At 51.0% G+C, this 18154-nt stretch overlaps 1 protein-coding gene across 1 annotated transcript; it reads left to right on the forward strand.

Moving 5' to 3' along the window:
• The first annotated feature begins 188 nt into the window (after positions 1-188).
• Positions 189-16041, forward strand: LOC119063225 (somatomedin-B and thrombospondin type-1 domain-containing protein-like). Its single transcript, XM_037164447.2, has 5 exons — positions 189-443; positions 7104-7298; positions 9916-9994; positions 12238-12414; positions 15924-16041. The coding sequence occupies exons 1-5, from the start codon at positions 200-202 to the stop codon at positions 16039-16041; spliced, it is 813 nt and encodes a 270-aa protein (XP_037020342.2). The 5' UTR covers positions 189-199.
• Positions 16042-18154: the final 2113 nt, after the last annotated feature.

Genomic DNA, 18154 nt, shown 5'->3' on the forward strand with positions numbered 1-18154 from the left:
AAAGTTGCTGCGATTATTACCACCATTATCTTGATAGTTCACCTCCACTAGCTGTGCAAAGTTTGGATGGGAGGCATGGAAGTGGATACCAACTCCGTGACAGGTAGGGGAGGGGTCGGGCGAGAGCCTCCGCCCCGATTCGGGGAGGGCCGCCAGGACCGGTTCCCTGTGGGCCTCGGGTTCCCAGCCTGAGCCCGGGATGGCCCCGCACGGAGCGCCGTGGGCCCTGCCGCTGGCGCTCTTCCTGGCCGCAGTGGCCGCGGTATCCTGGGCGCAGCGGCCGCCGGGCACGCTCTGGTCCGGGCAGGGCTGCTCCGCGCTTGGCCGCTGCTGTCCCGGCCGTGACCCGACCTGCGCTGCCCCGGGGCCTCCACGCTGCTTCTGCGACCAGGCGTGCAGCTCGGTGCGGGACTGCTGCGCCGACTACGCGCGGGCTTGCCCAGGTGCGCTCCGGGGAGTACGACGTGCGGGTGGAGCGCTCCGAGCTTTGGGGGCGGGGGTTTGGGAACGCCGCGGAGGACCGAAGGATGCGGTTTGCGGAGGGGGTTCTAGGCCTGGAGGTGCGCGTCAAGAAAGATGCGTGGGGCCTGGATCTGGGCGCGGGAGCCTCCTGGTGCGAAATGGAGAGGGATGCCTGGGGAGCTGAAGGGTGTTGGGGAGAAGGCGTAAGGACTGCGCGCGGGGCTTGGAGGGTGGAGCGCCTGGCTGGCCCTCATGGGACAGGCGCGCCAGCCAGGCACTCGGGGGAGGGGGAGACGGACGGACACCGGGCGCCTGGGGGGCGTGGGAGGCATGGAGGGTTGCGAGGGAGGAGAGGGCGCTTGGGTTAGGGAAGGGTGCCACAGTTAGCAAGTAAAAATACAGGATTCCCAGTTAAACCTGCATTTCAGATAAACAACCAACACTTTTTTAGAACAAGTTTGTCCTATATATTACGTGAGCCATACTTCTATTAAAAGTTACTTATTATTTTTCTGAAATTCAAATCCGACTGGGCGTCCTGTGTTTTATCTGGCAACCCCAGCTGGAGAAAGGGCGTGAGACACGGAGGAGTGCTACGGAGGACTGGGCGCACGGGCTGCACTGAGGGCAGGGAGTTCACAGGCAAAGAGAGAAGGCGCTGAGAAGGCCGAGGGAACCGCTGAAGCCTGGAGAGGGGCCGAAAAACCCGGACCGGGTGATACCAGCGGCCGAGAAACAGAGGGTGGGGTGGGGCGAGGAGCCAGTAAAACTTGGGCAGGCCTGTGGGGGCGGAGGGGCCGGATCTAACGCCTCCCTGCGTCCCGGTGCTGGCGGTCGCCGCGGGACCAGGGTCTAAGCATTTCCTCTGAAGACCCCGCCAGAGTGGTACCCACCGGACTCTGAAATCAGGGGCTGATTCGTTTCATCGGTAGTGGCGAGGATGGCCTTCTTTAGATCCCAGTAGTAAGTTTTGCACACCCAGTGCGACAAAAATCTACATTCTGTCCCACTGTAAAATGGATTAAGACCCAACTTTTCTTTGTGTGTGTGTGTGTGTGGGGGCAGCAGTTGGGCCCTTATATCCTGAGACATCAGTGGTCCTTCAGAAATTTGCACTTAAAAGAAGGGGGCAATTTTAAAAAACTCAGAATCGAAGGGACCCAACATTTATCCATCATTTACCAACTGAGGGCCCAAGGGCTGGGCTGGGTGTCCCATCAAACCTGATGACTTTCTCACAGCACTCTGGGGACCCTGCATATAATAAGGTCCCCATTCACCCGTGAGAAAAGTGGGGCTTGGAGAGGAGGGGGCTTTGGCCAGCCCAGGCGATCCAGCAGACTTTGAACTTCACTGGATCCTGTGTCTTCTAGTGCCTTGCTGCTTCCCACATGTGAGTGGCTAATGGTGGCAATTCAGGCAGCAGTGAGAGGAAAAAGTAATTCGGCGTGTGGTATCTCCCCAATCACAGCAAATGAGACTCCCCCAGAATACACTTGCAGAAGGACGGTCTTGGGAACACTTCTGTACTCCTCTGCTTTCTGTACAGAGGGTTCATGCAGCCGTGGTGTCCTTCACAGTGTGGGGCTGCACCCACAGGGGCTCCCCTGCCTTAGCCCAGGGGTGTGGGGCAGGGAGCAGGGCTCAGGAAGGGGGACCAGGTAGAGGGATCAGTGATACTTTCCCACGGTCTGACCCTCATCTACAGAATCACACGATGTTATCAGCTCCCCGGCGTTGTCTGTTGTACAAAGACCTTGGTCCCTTTTTGTTCTGCTCCTTTGGGAAGGTGTCAAAAAGGCAGCAGACCTAGGATCTGCCCCCTTGACTGGGCTGGGCGGAGCCAAGGTCTTGCAAATAGACCAGAGACAAGTTCACTTTTCTACCCCTCGGAGGAGCAGGGCAGGAGGGGACATGGTGACCAGTTAGGACATGAGGGATGGAGAGAAGTATGTTTTTTCATGAGTGATTTAGGGGAAAACGGTGACTGACTTCAGTAATTGTGGTAGAAAGAGATACTGAGGATGACTTCAAAACAAAAAAAACCAAAACCCTAACATTTACTGAGTACTTACCAAGAGCCAGGGAGGTACTGTTTTAAGTGCTTTAAATAAAACTTTAAGCCTCATAACAGTTCCATGGAGTAATGTTTTCATGTCCATTTTCCAGATGAGGAACTGAGGCACAGAGAGGTAGGGACCTGCTCAGGGTTGCACGGCTGTTATGCAGAAGGTCTGGGATTTGAACCCAAGCAGTCTAGCGCCAGACCACAGTAGTATATGGTTGCTCATGAGGGGGAGGGACGTAAGCATTTGGGAAAGGAACACTTGCACCTGCTGGTGGAAGAGGACTGCTTGGCACTGCCCACATTCAGTTCTATCACACTGCTGGTCGTCTGCTGTCTACCAAGCTCAGCCAGGAGCCATGGGGACTGGAAAGATGGGGCTCTCTGATCCCCCTCAAGCTTATAGTTTATTTGGGGGAGACAGGGTGTCTGTGAAAGAATTTTAGTCAGAGCAAGATAGCAAGATGAGGCTTGGACATGATCAGTGAGGAAGGGGTGGAGGCCAGGAGAGGGTGGAGCTGGAGTGACTAGGAAGGCTTAGAGGATGGACATCATTGCTCCATATTTTTCAAATGATTCACTGTTTTCATGTATTTTATGTTCTTTAATTCTCATGTCAGCCCTGTAAGGATCAATCTCCACACTTACTCACTTAACGTATTCATTGCACTAGTCAGTACTCTGAGGGTTGTGACACAACTCATATTTACCTAAACATGGGAAATCGATTGGCTTGGGAAACTAAAAATCAATCCATGAATAGGCTTCAGGCATGGCTGGATCCAGGGGCTCTAAGGATCTCATCAGGGCTCTATCTCTTTCCACCTCTCAGCTCTGCTTGTGTTAGCTTCATTCTTAGGCATGCTGTCACCAAATGGTAGGAAAGGGAGTACCCAGTAGCTCTGAACTGGTGTCCTGAGTGGAAAGAGAACATCCTTTCCCCACTTGTTCCAGCCAACATCCTGGGATGGTTCTTATAGGCCCAGTGTGGGTCACATGCTCATTTATGATCCAATCAATCGCTTAGCCCAGGAGAAGGAATATGTCAATTGATCATGTTTGGGTCACAAGCACCATCCCAGGAATGAGGGGGGGGGGGGTTTACTCTCTTCAAACCAGGTGGGCGTGTGACAGTGGGGAGGATTGGTTCCTCAAAAGAAGACTGAGGCAGTGTTACCAGGAGATGGGGGTAAGGAGGCTGGGCTGGTAGAAATGACAGCGGCCCACCACTGAGCTGTGGGAGACTGTGCCTTTCGGGGAACTCGAAGTAAGAGGGTGCTGAAGTAAAAGAAACATGAAATAGGAGGAGGAGATTGTTAGGGACTGAGGGTGTGTTTCAGCAACAGCTTAGATTTTTAGCCACTAGGCTTGGGGGTCTTTATAACCCACTATCAAAAAAAGATCTTTTGTGAACCACTTCAACAGGATATGAGAAGCACTCTAGGATTTCAGGTGACTGGTTAAAACTGCACTCTGGAAGCATCCTTTTGGTAGGCAGTGAGGAGGATGGAGGGTCGGGGGCTGGGCAATGAGGTTCAGAGAAGAAGGTGGGGTTTGGATGGTCCAGAAAGGCGTTTTCTGATGTGCATGGGCCTGTCGGAGTGCAGCGGAGGGATCCAAGGGGGCTGTGGGAAATTCAGTCTGGCTCCAGCAAGCTCAGCTGGCACGATGTTATCTGGGTCTCTAGGGTTGAAGGAACAACATTTAAACCTCCCACCTCCTCTGCCCCCTCTTTTTTTACTGCACTGATAAGCTAGAATTTCTCCTTTACTCTGAAAAAAGGTGGGATGGCCTTTGTTTTGAGAAACACCGCCATCTGGTGGTATCTTTTAGCAATGTCACCTTGCCATATTTTCTTTGTTGTCAATAAGGCAAAATTTGTTCAGTATTCTCTTACTCATGTACCAGGTACTGTGCTTGGTGCTGGGATCCAGCAGGGGACAAGGACCTGCCTCCGTGGTGCTGACACGAGTGGAGGAGGTCAACAAGATAGGAATAATCACACGGATGTACTGAAGTCACAACCCCAGACAGTTCCCTGGGGATGTCACATACGCATGCTGCTTGGTGACCTCACAGGTGCCAGCACCATGGAAAGAATACCTGCAGGGTGGCATCTGCCTAATTTTCTGCAAAAGCTCTCACCCGCATGACAGGCTGGGTAGGGCAGGGAATCGGTGTTGGACTTCGGTGCTGCCCTTTGGCCCACCTAATAATCATCGAAGCCCTGTACGCTGTCACTGCCTTCTCTGACATCACCTCCTGCCACTTTCTCTCCTGCTTGTCCTACTGCTGTCACGCTGGCTTCCTCACTGTCCCTCCAGCATCCAGCCTTGCCCCTGCTGCAGGGCCTTTACACTGCCCCTTTCCTCTGCCTGGGACCCCCTCCCCCCACCGCAGGCACCGGCACAGCTCCCTCCCTCCCCTCCTCAGATGTTCTTCTTTGTCTTGGAGGCCTCCCCTGACCCTTTCGTCTGAAACAGGGTCCCATCGCCCCACCCCTGCCGTTCTTATCCTGCCTTGTCTGTTCTCAGAGCACGGATGGCTGGTTGAAATGACATCATAGGTTGTGTGGTCTATTGTCTGTTTCTCCTGCAGAATGTCGGTTCCTCCAGGGCAGGGAGGTTTTTTTCTTTGCTCCTCTCTGTTCCCGGCACTCAGTCCACTGCTTGGCACACAGTAGGCCTAAGTAGTTGTTAAATAAATGCAGAAAGGCTGCTGTTGTACTGAGCTTTCACAGTCTTCTCAATGCTGTGTGTTTGTCATGGCACCACTCCTGGGAGCCTGCAGTTTGCATCCAGGTTCGTCTGTCTGCACCACCTTGATGACTCAGATAGTCTGTCCCCTTATGCTCCACTTGCCTCCGCTGGGAGATGATCTGACGATAGTACACATAATATGGGAGTCGGGGTCCAGGCAAGTGAGAGACGGTGCACACAGAAGAGGTAAATGCAAGAGTTTGATGAGGGCTCTATTCACAAGGGGGTAGAGGACGAAAGGGCGTTACTGGAGCTTGGTGAGAGCAGGATGCATGGCTGAGGGTCGTCCCTTACCAGGAGCGAGGCCAAGTCAAGGAGTGGGGGCAACAAATACCTGGGTCTCACTCTCCTCCCTGCCGGTGTCCCCCAGGTGCTAAAGTCAACTGGGCTCCGGGGTCCTGGTCCGGGAGCCCCTGTGAATCACAGACCTCCCAGAGAGCACAGGGCAAAGAGGATCTGGGAGCACAGTCTGCTAAGCTCATCATGACAATTACATGGAGCCTGGTATGTGATCCGCCTGGCTCAGCACCAGGGACATCATCGATGTCATGATTAGATGAATGATGAAAGCCAGCATGATTGATAGGTTCTCATGTTGACTTCTTCCTGTCCTTCCTTCCTTCCTCTGAGCATTTCAACTCTGCTAAGGGTGGAGGTCTGTGCAAGGGGCCGGGACTTCCTGAGGTCCTGGAAGCAACACGGTGTTTGCAACACAATGACCTCACTGCCTCAGTTGGAGGATGTATTTTTTCTCTCATTTTCATGTTGCCCAGAGCTAACATGCGTCTCAGAGCTGGAGAGGGCTTTTCATGAGGACCAACCTATCTTTCTCATTCACTGTGTCTCCTGGCTCACAGCGGTTGCTCGGTAAATATTTGTGGAATGAGTGAATTAATTTTGACAGTAGGAGCCACCTTGGGTGTGCATGTGACTGTGTGTACATGTGTGTACATATGTGTGTGTGTGTGAGCTGGGATACAAACCCCATCCAACTGGCCTCAAAATGCAGCTTCTTGCTCTGCATGGCACTACCCGTCCGCCACCTCCAAACAGTCTTGTTTGACGGCAGCCATGAGCATATACTTTGGCCGATTGGAAATGTTTGCTGGGTGGGAATGACAGCAAAGTGTCTCAAGTTTCGATCTGGGGGTGACAAATGCATGTTAGCAAATAGGCGAATTCATAAATACGGGATCTGTATGTAACGAGGATCAGCTATGTATGCTGTGTATAATACCCGTGGTGATTTTTAAATGCTACGAAGCACTGCTTTGCAGGTTTTCAAACTGTATAGGCACACGTCACACAGGAAGTAGCTTCTGCAGGAGGTTTCTCTCCACTCTGTGCGGCTGGCGGTGCGGCTGTGGTTCACGTTGCTGCCGCAGAGGGAGCTGCATTTACTGAGCTCTTGCCATGTGGCACAAGCATAGTCTTTGTAGGCTGAATCTGAGCGCAACCTCAAGGCCACCCTACTAGGTGAATCCTGTCCTTATTCCTATTTGACAAAGGAAGAAACCGAGGCACAGAGCGGTGAAATCAGTTGTCCTCAGTGCTTAGGAAATGTTTATTGAAGGCATGAGTGACAGGAACGGCCTACATGATCACCAGAAGGTCACAGGAATGAAACGTGGACTGCAAAGTTGGGTAGATGTATAAATGGTGGTCATAGAGAAACTTTCGGGGAGGACATGGACTCCGGGTTGCGGGGGTCCTGGTGCTCTGCGTGGTGTTTTCGAGGGTCTGGCTTGGGAGGCAGGTGGAGAAGATCTGCCCACTGACAATACAAGTTGCCCCGGAGACACTGCCTTCTCTTCCAGCGGTCTCCTGCGTTGTGGCGGAGTGGAGTGGCTGGAGTCGCTGTGCCAAACCCTGTCAGATCTCCTACCGCATCCGCAGGAGGCACGTCCTGCAGGAGCCAGGGAATGGGGGTGCTCCCTGCCCCCATCTGGAGGAGCGGGCTGGCTGCGTGGAGTACCGGAGCCACCAGGGAGTGGACTGCCAGCAGTCCTTGTGTGAGTTGGGACGGCCACCAGGAGTGACCGTCAGGTCCTGCGGGGGTTCCAAGTTTGGGGTGAGACTTTGCCTCCCTTTAGCCCTGATTCCCTGTCTTCACGTTGTGAATGAGGTAAGAATCTCTGGCTTCCTCTGGGCATCTTGTCTTCCTTCTACTCCATCTCCCAGTGTGGCTCAATCAGGACTTTGCATGTGCATGATGGAAACCCAGTTCAAACTGACCTGAGCAAAAACATGTGTTTCATGTAACTAAAATTCCAGTGTTTGCATTCAGGCATGGCTGGATCCAGGGACTCAAGTCATGTGGCCAGGACTCTCTCTTCGTCTCTCAGCTCTGTTTTTCTCTGAGCTGACCTCACTCTTAGGCCAACAGGGAATGGTTTTTGATAGCTCCAGGGTTCCCTCCAACCAGCCTAGCTACTAGAAGAAAAAGTCTCTCATAATTTCAGCAAATGTCCTGGGATGATATTTTATTAGCTCGACCTGGGTCATGTATCCACTGTTGAACCCATCAGTATATCCAGATGGAACATGCTGATTGGCCAAGCCTGGTCATGTGCTCCCTTTGAAGCTGGGAGGGAGGTCAGTCCCATCTGAGTGAGAGTAGGAGAGGGGTGTTCTCCAAAGGAAAACTGGGGCAAGGCAGGCAAAACAACAGGTGTTGACTACCTTGCACACCTGGATAAAGGGTTTCTAGGCCTGTACAGAAAAATAGGTGGTGCCAGTTTTGCAGCTGAAGAGATTGCCCGAGAGAGAGCGCGGGGGTTTCCCTGAGGGGCACAAGAGCAGGCAGTAGGGCTCAGTGGTCTCCTTCCAGCCCCTCCCCGGACTGCAGGCAGGTGGGGAGAGGAGGGCATTCTACAGCTTCCCCATACACCTTCCCAGGGTGTCTCCCTCCTACTTTCAATTCTGCAGTAGCTACCCAGTGCCTTCAGGGTGGAACCCAACTGCCTCTTCATGGTCTACAAGCTCCGTGTGTTCTGGCTTTTGCCTCCTGTGACCGCATCTCCCCCTGCCCATGTTTCATTTATTTAAAAAAGAAGATTTTATTTATTTATTTCTAGGGAGAAGGGAAGGGAGGGAGAAAGAAACGAAGAGGAATGTCGATATGTGAGAGATACATTGATCGGTTGCCTCTCACACGCCCCCAGTTGAGGACCTGGCTCACAACCCGGGCATGTGCCCTGATGGGGAATCAAACTGGCAACCTTTTGGTTCTCAGGGCTGGCACTCAGTCCACTGAGCCACACCAGCCAGGCCTGCCCATGTTTTAAAGGACCATTCTGAGCTTCATGGGCACAGTGGGCCAGAAGGTAGCAGGGAGATCGGGGAAGAGGTGACTGTGGTAGTGAGAGAGGCTGGTGGCCGGACCAGGGAGGTGGCAATGGGGTACCGAGAGTGGCAGTGTCATTCTTTTGGCCTGAAATCCCTCCCCCTTTCCCCTGCCACCAGCATCAAACCTGGCCTGGCCCATCATTTCCAGCCCCGATGCCAGTTTCCCAGGAAGACTCTCCCGACTGCCCCTACTGTGTGCTAAGCACTTGGCCACATTCCTTGACTCTCTGAGGCCAGTGATACCACTCTCATTTTTTAGGAGGGGAAACCAATGCTCAGGGAGACACAAAGCCTGCCCAAGGCTCACTGTAAATCATCTCCTTTAATTCTGACAATAACTCTATGAGATGGGTACTAGTATCATCCCCATTTTGCTTATGAGGAGACTTAGGGCCCAGAGACATGCAGTAACTTGACCGAGGTAACTCAGCTGTAAGAGGCTTCTCTGAGGCTCTCCTCAGTGCTTTAGGCTGCACCCAAAGAAGCACCATGGATGTTAAAGGAGAGGAGCAGAGGGAAATTCCAGAGACTGAGCCCAGTTGCTGGGGCCGCAGCAGGGGCGGGGTCCTGGATGCCCCCGTGTGGCCCTATTCTAGGCCACTAGCTTCAGTCCAACAGTGAATCTTTGACTTGGCTCCATTGCCGAGTTTCAGACCTTTCTTCTCTAAAGAATCGCCACCCTCTCTTTCTCTGTGTATTTTTTTTTTTAATCTGCTCTAGGAAGGGGCTTGGAAGTTGGCCCAACACAGTGAGTTGATTAATTCATTTATCTACCCATCCTTCTGTACCTCCTTTCTTCCATCCTTACATCTTCCCACCCATTCATTTGTCCATCTATGTCTTTGATTAATTTGCCTACCCATCCACCTGTTACCTCTCCATCTATCCTTCTCATTTGTTACCTCCATCTCTTCTTTTTCCTGTTCTCCCATCTTCCCATTTATTTACCCACCATCCATCCATTCTTCCTTTCTTCCATTATTTTAGCCAGCCACTCATCCACCCATCTAGTTATGAACTGTTATCTACTGTTTTACTTGCTCATGTATTTATAAAAGTCATTCATTTAAAAAACTTTTGAGACCCACTGGGCTAGGCCCTGAGTCTCGGAGATCAATACGATCCTGTCTCCAGCATCACATAAAGGGTGCCAGTGAGGACCACTGACCTGGGCTAGGATCCCATACTCGGAGGCCAGGAGGACCTCACCCAGCTTCCTGTGGTGTCATAGTCCCGGGGGGTGCTGAGCTACCTAACTCTTCTTTTGTCCTTGGCCCACAGTCCCTGCTCTGATAACCACAGGCAGCTATGGGAAAGAGCGGAGAAAGCGAGGTGTCCCCAAGGAGCAGGAGACAGGGGGGTAAGTTGAAGCAAATGAACCCAAGGTGAAACTAAAATTGGTGAATATTTTCCTTGAATTAAACTTTCATCATGTCTTTCTCTTACTTGGACAGCTTCAATATCTCCCCGTTTTTTTGTCCTGATGCATTTGTAAGCTCATTAGCATAATTCTGAAGTCCTTAATGGTCTCCATTCAAACTCATTCATCCATTCACTCACACAATGTTCAATGAGTGCCCATGGTGTGAAAGACACTGTGATAGGCCTTGGGGAGGCAGCAAGGAGCAAAAAAGGATCGAAACACTGATCCTCATGGAGTGGAGAGTCTAGTGGGGTGAGACAGACAGTCAGTAAACAGCATGCAACGGTGCTCAGTGCTATGGGGGGAATAAAGCAGGGGAGTGGGAGGGGTGCCAGTGACGACCTTACTGCAGTGATATTTGAACTAAGATCTGGAGGAGGCCTTCTGGGGTAAGAGCATATCTGAGAAAGGGACCAGGAAGTGCAAAGGCCCTGGGGCAGGGCATGCCTGGTGTGTTCAAGGATCTGGAAGACCAGTGTGGCTGAAGTGCAGGGAGAGTGAGAGTGTAGGAAATAAAGTCACAAACATGTGGGAACTGGGTGGTCAGATCTCACAGGGCCTGTAGGCTGTGGGGAGGAGCTGGATGTTTTCTCACGAGAGGTGGGAGTCATGGGAAGGTTTTGAGCAGGGGAGTAACGTGATCTCAGCGGAGTTTTCACAGTATCCCTGTGAGTGACATTCGAAGACAGACAAGGGGGGAATCAGGAGACTGAAGGGGAGGATACTGCAATGGTCCAGGCGAGAGATGAGAGCAGTTTGGACCAGGGTGGTCGCCCTGCACCTGGTGCAGGTGAATGTCGAGGACTGGAGGCAGACCGGTGTGTGTGGGAAGGTGGTGATGAGGTCAGTCTCCCAGGACACTGCATGGTACCTGGCAGGTGTTCAATAAATGCCAGTGGAAAGAATAAGGTCTGAACAAAAGCAGTGGCAATGGGGATGGAGATGGAGCTATGTTAGGGTTCCTTTCATTGCAGGTGACAGAACCTTAGCTCCAAGTGGCTCAAGTGAAATGGAATATTATTGGTTTATATGAGTATAACTCGAAAGAAAGTTTTGAAATAGTGTCACTTCAAGGATGGTTGGAGTCAAGTAAGATAACGTCAGGATTCACTCATATTTATATTCCTTCTTTCTCTCTCTACCCCCCCCCCCCCAATATTGGCTTCATTCTCAAGCAGCCATTCTCCCTGCCGCAGCCAACATGGGAACCAGCAGCCTCACATCCTCCCAGCTTGGCAAGGCCTGGGGGAGGAGCCCTTCCTCCCAGTCTCAGCGTGTTATTTCTGGAGAATTTGATTGGTCCTGCTTGGATCCCAGGCTGGTTCTTGAACCAATCACTGTGGCCAAGAGGATGGGAACTCTGATTGGTCTTCTTTAATCATGTGTCAGGATAGTGGTAGGTGTGGGCAGCCAGGACCAGCCACCCGGATTTATTGCCCCTCCAAGACCAAATAGGGTGAGGGCAAGAGTTCCCTATAAATAAACTACAAAAAGGGAACAGAAAGTATGTTGGGAAGATGAAAGTTCCATTTACCACAGGTTTCTGGCAAGGGACAGATTCCTGAGGAGTTCTGGGGGCAGCTCAGATAAAGGGGCTGGGAACAGGTTTGGGGCTGTCCTAGGAGAAAACTGACTAGTCCTTAGGTCTCCTAGAGGCTGCAGCCACCAGGCGGCACACGCCCCATGCAGTCACCCAGAGTCCTTGTTAAGCTGTGTCTCTTCCAGCAGGTGGAGCCATTTACTGCCATTTGTAGAAAGTTGGGTAGCGGTAACATTTTGGCAAATTTTGGCTGTTACTTCAAGTACCCTGTAATGGGAACTTTCCCATTTAAGTAATTCTCATGGAGAATCTCTTCTATAAAAATAATATCTTTTGTAAAATGCAGTGGAGGGCATAGGAATGTCAATTTAGGCTTTTAGGGTCTATTGCACTTATTAGCTATGTGACCACAGGCAAATGAACTCTCTGATGCTCAGTTTCCTAATCTGTAAACTGGGCCAACACCTACCTCGCAGGATTTCCTTATCCCATTGGACCCAATGATTGGGTTGCCCCAGAGTTTCCTGTATCAGGCAGAAGTTGCATCAGCCTGGGCCTCTATAGGGCTAGGTGCACTGTAGGTGTGCCATACATGCTCACAGGTGCTTGGGGCGGGGGGTGTCTCCCTGTGTGGCTGCAGGTACTGCGTCCAGTTCCGGCTGGGGCCCATTCCGGGGAGCTGCCGGCAGGTGAGGGCACCCCATGCCCAGTGGATGAAGTATCTGACCCAGGGCCACACCGTGTGTGTGAGGTGTGAGTGGCCTGCCCAGGATGCCAGGAGCCAACGTTGCCACGGCGATGGCGGCGGGGCCGGAGGGTGAGCCGTGGGACCAGGGCATGGGGAGTGTGACTTGCCGAGATGGGGTCGTGTCTGCTGTTTGAGAGATGACGGTGCCACAGGAGGGAGATGCTGCTCCCTGGTCAGGGGGGCCCTGGAAGGTCCTGGTCTCGGTGTCCAAGGACAAGTGGCCCTTGCCACTTCCAGCCAAGTGACCCAGGGTCAATCTCATTACCCCAATTTCCTTATCTGAAAACGCAGATAAGAAGAGGAACTCCCATGGGGCAACGGTGAAGGGCAAGCCAGACTGTGCAAGCCCAGCACTTAGCATAGCTCAAGAGAAGGGAGCTGGCCTTCTTGTCAAATCCTCCAAATTCCCCGAACAGCCACATTTGGTTATCATATCTTAGAGATGGGGAAGGCAAGGCTCAGAGGGGCAGGGTGCTTCAGTCAAGGTCACACAGCAGGATTTGATCTAGACATGGCTTATAACAGGGCCCTAGACTGCCTCTCCCAAGGGCAGGTGTGTCAGAAAGCACTTAGCATGTAATTAAAGCACTTAGCACGTAGCAGCTAACGTGTATTGAGTGCTCACTAAGTGCTGAGCATTATTCTAAGCTCTTTATATGCATCCATCCATCCACTCATTCAGTCAGTAAATATTTGTTGAACATACTGTGGAACGTGTGCCAGGCAGTGTTTTGGGTACCAGGAGATGCAGCGAACAAAGCAGATGTGGCCCCTTCTCTGATGGACATAACATTCTGCTGTCAGGAGACAGACATGAGGCAAGTAAATCTGTAATTTGTCAGATGACACACAAATGTTGGAGAAAGAAAGCAGGATGCGGGGAAGTTCCAGCGGCTGCCGTTTTTTAAGGCAGGTCACTCGGAGGAGGTCATATTTGAAGAGATCTGAAGGCAAAGAGGGAGGAGCCACGTGTAGAAATCCGGGAAAAGGTGTTCCAGGCAGAGCAAACAGCAAGTGCAAAGGTCCTGGGGTGAGAGCGTGACGCCATGGTGCCCAGAGTGGCATGAACGGCGGGGACACGGAAGGAAGTAAGGACACATGAACACACAGTGTGCCATTGAAACATTCCAAGAACCCGATATGGATACTTTTAGGTTCCTCCCTTTGAGATGAGGAGACGTAAGAGACAAAGAAGTGCCCAACATCACACACATGGCAAGTGGCAGAGGTGGGATTTGAACCTGTACTCTTCAGGTCCCTGAGCTGAGCTAATCTCTAAACACTAGTCTAGACTGTTTCTAAGATGGTGCTTCCCCAGTGCAGAGATTGTTGCTCTGTAGGAGTGAGAGCACTCTCCGGGGTCCCTCTGTCGGGCAGTTCTCCTCCCAGTTTAAAGAAGGTTCATTGCTTCCCTTTTAATTTTGAGCGCCCTGCTCACTGCCATCCTCGAGTGGCACTGGGAGTGCCAGTGACGGAAGGCTGTCACAGACAGGGGGCATTGGGACTGCACAGAGCCAGGTTCAAACCCCACCTCTGACCCTCACTAGCTATGTGACTCTGGGCCTGCCCTCCACCTGACCTTGACCATCCCCACCACTTCAGTTGTGGGAAGGATCTCATGCCCTTTGCACAGCTCCTGGCCCCTCACAGATGCTTAGTAACGGAAGCTGCTGTTGTTGTGTCTAACAGAAAATGTATGTAATAATATGCACTTTGTGAAAATGAGACACAATGGATATGAAGAATTTGGAATGTAATAGGTGCCCAATAAATAAATGGCAAACAATATTATCACACTCTAAAGAGGCTCTCTCTGCCTGCCCCGGTTCAATCTCTCTCCCACTCAGACCCGAGATTCTACCATTAGAGATTCATTCTTAGGGCTAGATGCTCTTTTAGAGCCTTGGTTTATCCACCTATCTTTGCATAAGACTCTCTAGCCCTAACACTCTGATGAATCCCCAATTTTTCCTTTCAGATGCAAATATTTCAGGATAAGGGACATGGCACCGTGGTGAGGCCAAGATGAGGGCGGCACGAACCCCTGACTCCACCAGGGAAGGGCAAGAACGGGAAGCAAAGTCAGGGCTGTGCCAGGGAGAGCCATCCCTCCCTGCTCCCACCATGCCAGGCTCACAACAGGTGGTGGGTGGTCTGACTGGGGCATGAGCTCACCAGGCAGGACTGGCAGGGGCGGAGGATCAGAGTGAGGACGGAGACGAGCTGTCAGCCGGATTCTTTCCGAGGGCAGCTGAGGGCGGGTGTGCAAAGGGCACAGGCCCAGGAGGGATTAGCTTGTCATTTGGGGACTTTAAGAGGGTTTATTTAGCCTTAGAAGGGTCTCCGAGTCTGGGATAAGCAGAAGGAACACCTGCCATAGTCACGCACCTATGGTGTGCTGGGCACCGGGCAGGGGCTTTACATCCTTCAGGTTTCCCAAGCCCTTTTTGAGACAAGGGACCATAGCTCCATTCTACATAATGAAGATGGCAATAGTAACTGTGACTTTAAATTCTGTCATTTGTGAAGCCCCTGTTGTGAGCCAGGCCCTACAAGCTTAGAAGCTCAGAATCGTGCCCAGCACTGAATGAGTGCTCATTAGTATTTGTTACTATTGTCACGATGTTGCCCTTTTCAAAGGTTTAGATTATACCTACAGAGAACTGGCTAAAACATATATGAACAGGTTAACACACGTTTGGAAAGGAGGCACAGGTGGGTGGTGACTGCCCAGACCCCCAGCCCCTCCTCTCCCCAAAAAGCAGACCATGGCACGGCCTTTCATACCGATCCATCGAACAGTTCTCTTAATAGCTTCACTTGGTAAAGATCCCTAAACATGACAGTTTAATTTTGCTCTCCCCCCCCCACAACTTTACATACACAGAATGACGCAGGGCATGCGCCTTTTGGGATTGGCGGCTTTCGTTCGCTCTGAGGTTGGCGAGGTCCGCCCCCCATGCCCCAGCCCTGCTGCCTTTGGTAGATCTTTCGCTTTTGCAGCTGATGTGACTAGTGGTTATGTCGTGATGGTTTTTATTTCCTCTGCACACAGCCTCACACAGAACCTCCCAGCGCTCCAGAGAGGCGACGACACCTCTGTTACTGAAGGGACCGCAGAGGCTCCTAGGAGCTAGGTCCTGACCTGCCTTGATTCCAGAGCCTGCGTTCTCAGAGATGCCCCTGCATTGCCTCCCAACAGGAGGAAAGGGGTGCAGGGGGGTTAAGCAACCTTGTCCGCTGGCCACCTCACCAGACCCTAAGAGCTGAGCCTGGATCAGCCTGCAGGGCCTCTGGGGTTGGCGTTGCCACTGACTCAGGGCGGTGCTCCACCAGGTGCCCGGTGCCCACCCACTCTCAGAGACCATGAACTTTTAAAACGTTAAAATTTTAAAATCAGAAGAAACAAGCTGCAGTAGTCACAATAATAATGAATCCAGCTTGGGTTAGATTCATCTTTATACAATGCTGTCATAAACTATGACTTAAATATTTTTTGCATGAAGGAAACCACACAGGCACATGTCCCCGGATTCTGGAGATTCCTAATGCCACTGAGCCAACCCCATCTCTTGCAGGAACCAGCTGTTGCTGTGGCGAGCGGCCGGCCACCCCCGGTGCCGAGGGACCTGGGAGAGGCTCAGGCAGTTCCCGCACTGCTCCTGCCCGGAGGTCCACAGCCTCGTGTTCATCTAGTGCTGCAGCCCCTAACTGTCAGACCCTTCTTCTTTTTTTTAAGTATATTTTTATTGATTATACCATTATAGTTGTCCCATTTTTTTTCTCTCCTTTATTCCCCTCTGCCCTGCACGACCCCTCCCACTAGCATTCCCTCACCTTAGTTCATGTCCATGGGTTGTACATGTAAGTTCTTTGACTTCTCCATTTCCCATACTATTCTTAACCTCTCCCTGTCTATTTTGTGCCTACCATTTATGCTGCTTATTCCCTGTACTTTTCCCCCATCCTCTCACCTCCCTCTCCCTGCTATAACCCTCCATGTGATCTCCATTTCTGTGATTCTGTTCCTGTTCTAGTTGTTTGCTTAGTTTGTTTTTGTTTTTGTTCCAGTTGTGAGTTTGTTGTCATTTTACTGTTCATATTTTTTTATCTTTTTTTTCTTAGATAAATCCCTTTAACATTTCATATAATAAGAGCTTGATGATGATGAACTCCTTTAACTTGACCTTATCTGGGAAGCACTTTATCTGCCCTTCCATTCTAAATGATAGCTTTGCTGGATAGGGGAATCTTGGATCTAGGTCCTTGCCTTTCATGACTTGGAATACTTCTTTCCAGCCCCTTCTTGCCTGCAAGGTTTCTTTGGAGAAATAAGCTGATAGTCTCATGGGAACTCCTTTGTAGGTAACTGTCCCCTTTCCTCTTGCTGCTTTTGATTCTTTCCTCATCTTTAATCTTGGGTAATATAATTATGATGTGCCTTGGTGTGTTCCTCCTTGGGTCCAACTTCTTTGGGACTCTGGGATTCCTGGACTTCCCAGAAGTCTATTTCCTTTGCCAAATTGGGGAAGTTCTCCTTCATTATGTTTTCAATTTCTTGCTCTTCCTCTTCTCCTTCTGGCATCCCTATGATTCAGATGTTAGAACATTTAAATTTGTCCTGGAGGTTCCTAAGCCTCTCCTTATTTTTTGAATTCTTGTTTTTTCATTCTGTTCTAGTTGAATGTTTATTTCTTCCTTCTGCTCCAAACCATTGATTTGAATCCCAGTTTCCTTCCTGTCACTATTGGTTCCCTGAATATTTTCCTTTATTTCACTTTGCATAGACTTCATTTCTTCCTCTATTTCGTGACCGTACTCAACCAATTCTGTGAGCATCCTTATTTCTAGTGTTTTGAACTCTGCATCTGACAGGTTGGCTATCTCTTCATTGCTAAGTTATATTTTTTTTCTGGAGCTTTGATTTGTTCTTTTATTTGGGCCATATATTTTTTGTCTTGGTGTACCTGCTACATTATAAGGGGCGGAGCCTTAGGCGTTCCCCAGGACAGGGCAACCCATGTCACTGTGTTGTGGCACTGTCTGTGGGGGAGGGGTTTGAGAAAGAACAATGCCACTTGCTTGGCTCTTGACTGGCTTTTAGTCACTTACCTGCTTCCCACAAGCAAACTGGGCCCTTCTAGTTCTGATGCTTGGGTGGGTATGCTTGTATATATTCTAGGACCCTGTGGGTCTCTCCAATGAACCCTCCTGAGGCTGGGAGTTTCTCCTGCCACCACAACCCCCACAAGTTTTTTTAGTCAAGGGTTTTGAGGCTTTATTTCATGCCACTGGAACCCTGGGCTGCATGGTCTGTCTCGCTCCCCAGTTGTTCCTTCTAGTTTATCCACTTGCGAGTGTGGGATCACCTGGTCTGCCAGGCACCTCCTCGCCCACCCTTAGACCCCTTCTTTCCAGAGCCTCCCTAGCTGGCAGGAAAACCCCCACCTGACCAGGACTTGGGATCCTGTAGGACCAAGGAGTGAGCAGAAGTCTGCATTCCTGATACTGAGGGAACAAGCCTTGTCCTTAAGTTGGCACTGAAAATAGCTTTGTGTGTCCACGTGGTGCCAGCTGCACCATAGCCTTACTAACGTGTCCCTGTGGTTCAGAGCTTCCTAAACGTCCTCTCCTACGCAAACTCGCGTGACTTCGCCCCATCCTCCTTACCTGAACACTTCCTTATTATGGACTCTCCCCGCCTCCCCCACCTTTTGTACTTCAATAAACTTATTCCAAAAGACAGCTTAGACTTAAATACATGCATTTAAAATGTTTTATCAAATTAGAAATGAAAATAAATAATAGT

Source organism: Artibeus jamaicensis, unplaced genomic scaffold (assembly GCF_021234435.1).
Source record: "Artibeus jamaicensis isolate MK-2021 breed Jamaican fruit bat unplaced genomic scaffold, CSHL_Jam_final contig_685, whole genome shotgun sequence".
Taxonomy (NCBI): Eukaryota; Metazoa; Chordata; class Mammalia; order Chiroptera; family Phyllostomidae; genus Artibeus; species Artibeus jamaicensis.